Here is a 1671-nt window from a genome sequence, read left to right as displayed (position 1 = left end):
TGTTGTTCCACTTGCAGGCGCTGTGCAGGGGCGTCCAGCCATCCACGGTCTGTGCGTGAACATCGGCCCCTTGGGCCACCAATTCGTGTGCAACATCCAAATGCCCGCTGTAGGCAGCTCGATGGAGAGGAGTGTACTGATCTTCATCACGAGCATTCACTGGAGCCAGCTTTTCCGTCAGGAGCCTCTTCACAGTACTCAGCTGTTTAAAGAAAACAGGGAACTTCACGTGATTCTACGAAACAAGATGTATGGCTTTCATGGTCCTGAAGCTTTATGGAAAAGCAATTTCTGTCAGAGTCAAAAGCACTTAAGTGTAACAAGGGATTTTAAAATGAATCCAATTATTGTTACTAGGATGGAGGATTTTGTGGTTTTTTCATTTGTTTTGCATAGGTTGTTTTAAAGAGCCACAGCATGAACATCATATACCTTTAGGAGTACCTTCCCTTACACCTCTTCGCCTCCCCTCTTTACTGTGAAGACATATGTACCTCCACAGAACTGCAGATAGAGCTTTTGTGTGTAAGTAAGGCAACTAACAAAAATAAATGTACACATGGGTGTAGTCAGCTACAAAAAAAGGAATCTTGGTCATCTCTTCCTCACTTTCAACAATAAAGTTGAAGGGTTTTATTCCATAAAAATATATAAAAATAGTCATTTGTTATCTGCATATGGAGCTTCTGAAACAAAAAAATTTCAGATACTCTCCACCCCAGTTAAAAGGCTTATTTGCCTTGAAGAGCCTAGAATGCTTTCAGTTTATAGAAGTTAAAGCAAAGTGCTATTACTTGAACTTTGAACTGAAATCAAAATTTTGTTCTAAAAGCCAGTGGATCCAGAGATGTTTTAGTGTGTGTCGGCTACAAAGGGGGATGTTTTACATACAGTGGCTCGCAAAACCAGATCAAAACAGCTCAGAGAAAGAAAGGAGGCAAATTTTTGTTTCTGGATGAGATTATAAATGTATGCTCAAAAGAACATTCTTGTAAATGATACATATGAACAGAGCAAGTACCTTACCCGATTGTTTTCAGCTGCCCAGAGTAGCAATTTCTCTGGATTTTTTTCCATTTTCTTTTCTTGCATTTCGTACCATTCCTCGCTTCTTTCTTGCTCATCATCGTCATCATCAGACTGTCCTGACCAACAGCTCTGAGTTCCTACAGGAATCAAATGCCTGTGCGTCTCCAGCAGCTCAAGTTGGTTAAAATGCTCCGTGAAGTCTTCGAACAGCTCGTTGTCATCATCATCTTCATCAGCTTGCTTGTCTTTATTCATTTTCAGTCAGGATCTGTGAGCAGCAGATGTACAACAATATTTACAGTAACTGTAACTGTTATCGGTGCACTGTCAATAAAACCATCTGATGCATGATGTGGACGTCAACAAACAGCAAAACTCAAGATCAAACTCAGTGTTCCTCCACTAACTCGGGCTTTCCCAGGTCTGCCAATACTCCCAGATAATATCCATGCTAGAAAAGCACCGTGTTATCCCGATCCCCGATCGGCACCACCTTCGGACTGGCAGTGCAACACTGTGCGGGGGTTCGCTGACCGCACTCCAAACGCTGCTCACTTTACTAACAAAGCGTCTGGAGAGCAGCCCGGACTTTGGGGCAGGGTCTCTGCTCCGCCCCAACGGCCCGGCTCGGCCCGCAGCACC

General features: G+C 43.4%; 1 protein-coding gene across 1 annotated transcript in view; it reads right to left on the bottom strand.

Moving 5' to 3' along the window:
* The window catches only part of ANKRD49 (ankyrin repeat domain 49), a 3242-nt gene extending 1583 nt beyond the window's left edge, over positions 1 to 1659 (bottom strand). The window contains exons 1-2 of the mRNA XM_008636778.2: positions 1027 to 1659; positions 2 to 202 (exon numbers count right to left, since the gene is read on the bottom strand). Coding sequence (XP_008635000.1) covers positions 2 to 202; positions 1027 to 1284 — 459 coding nt within the window. The 5' untranslated portion in view covers positions 1285 to 1659. The remainder of the gene's footprint in view (position 1; positions 203 to 1026) is intronic.
* Between the last annotated feature and the right edge of the window lie 12 nt (positions 1660 to 1671).

This window comes from Corvus brachyrhynchos, unplaced genomic scaffold, assembly GCF_000691975.1.
Source record: "Corvus brachyrhynchos isolate BGI_N302 unplaced genomic scaffold, ASM69197v1 scaffold117, whole genome shotgun sequence".
Taxonomy (NCBI): Eukaryota; Metazoa; Chordata; class Aves; order Passeriformes; family Corvidae; genus Corvus; species Corvus brachyrhynchos.
This window is presented reverse-complemented; position numbering and strand designations above follow the sequence as displayed.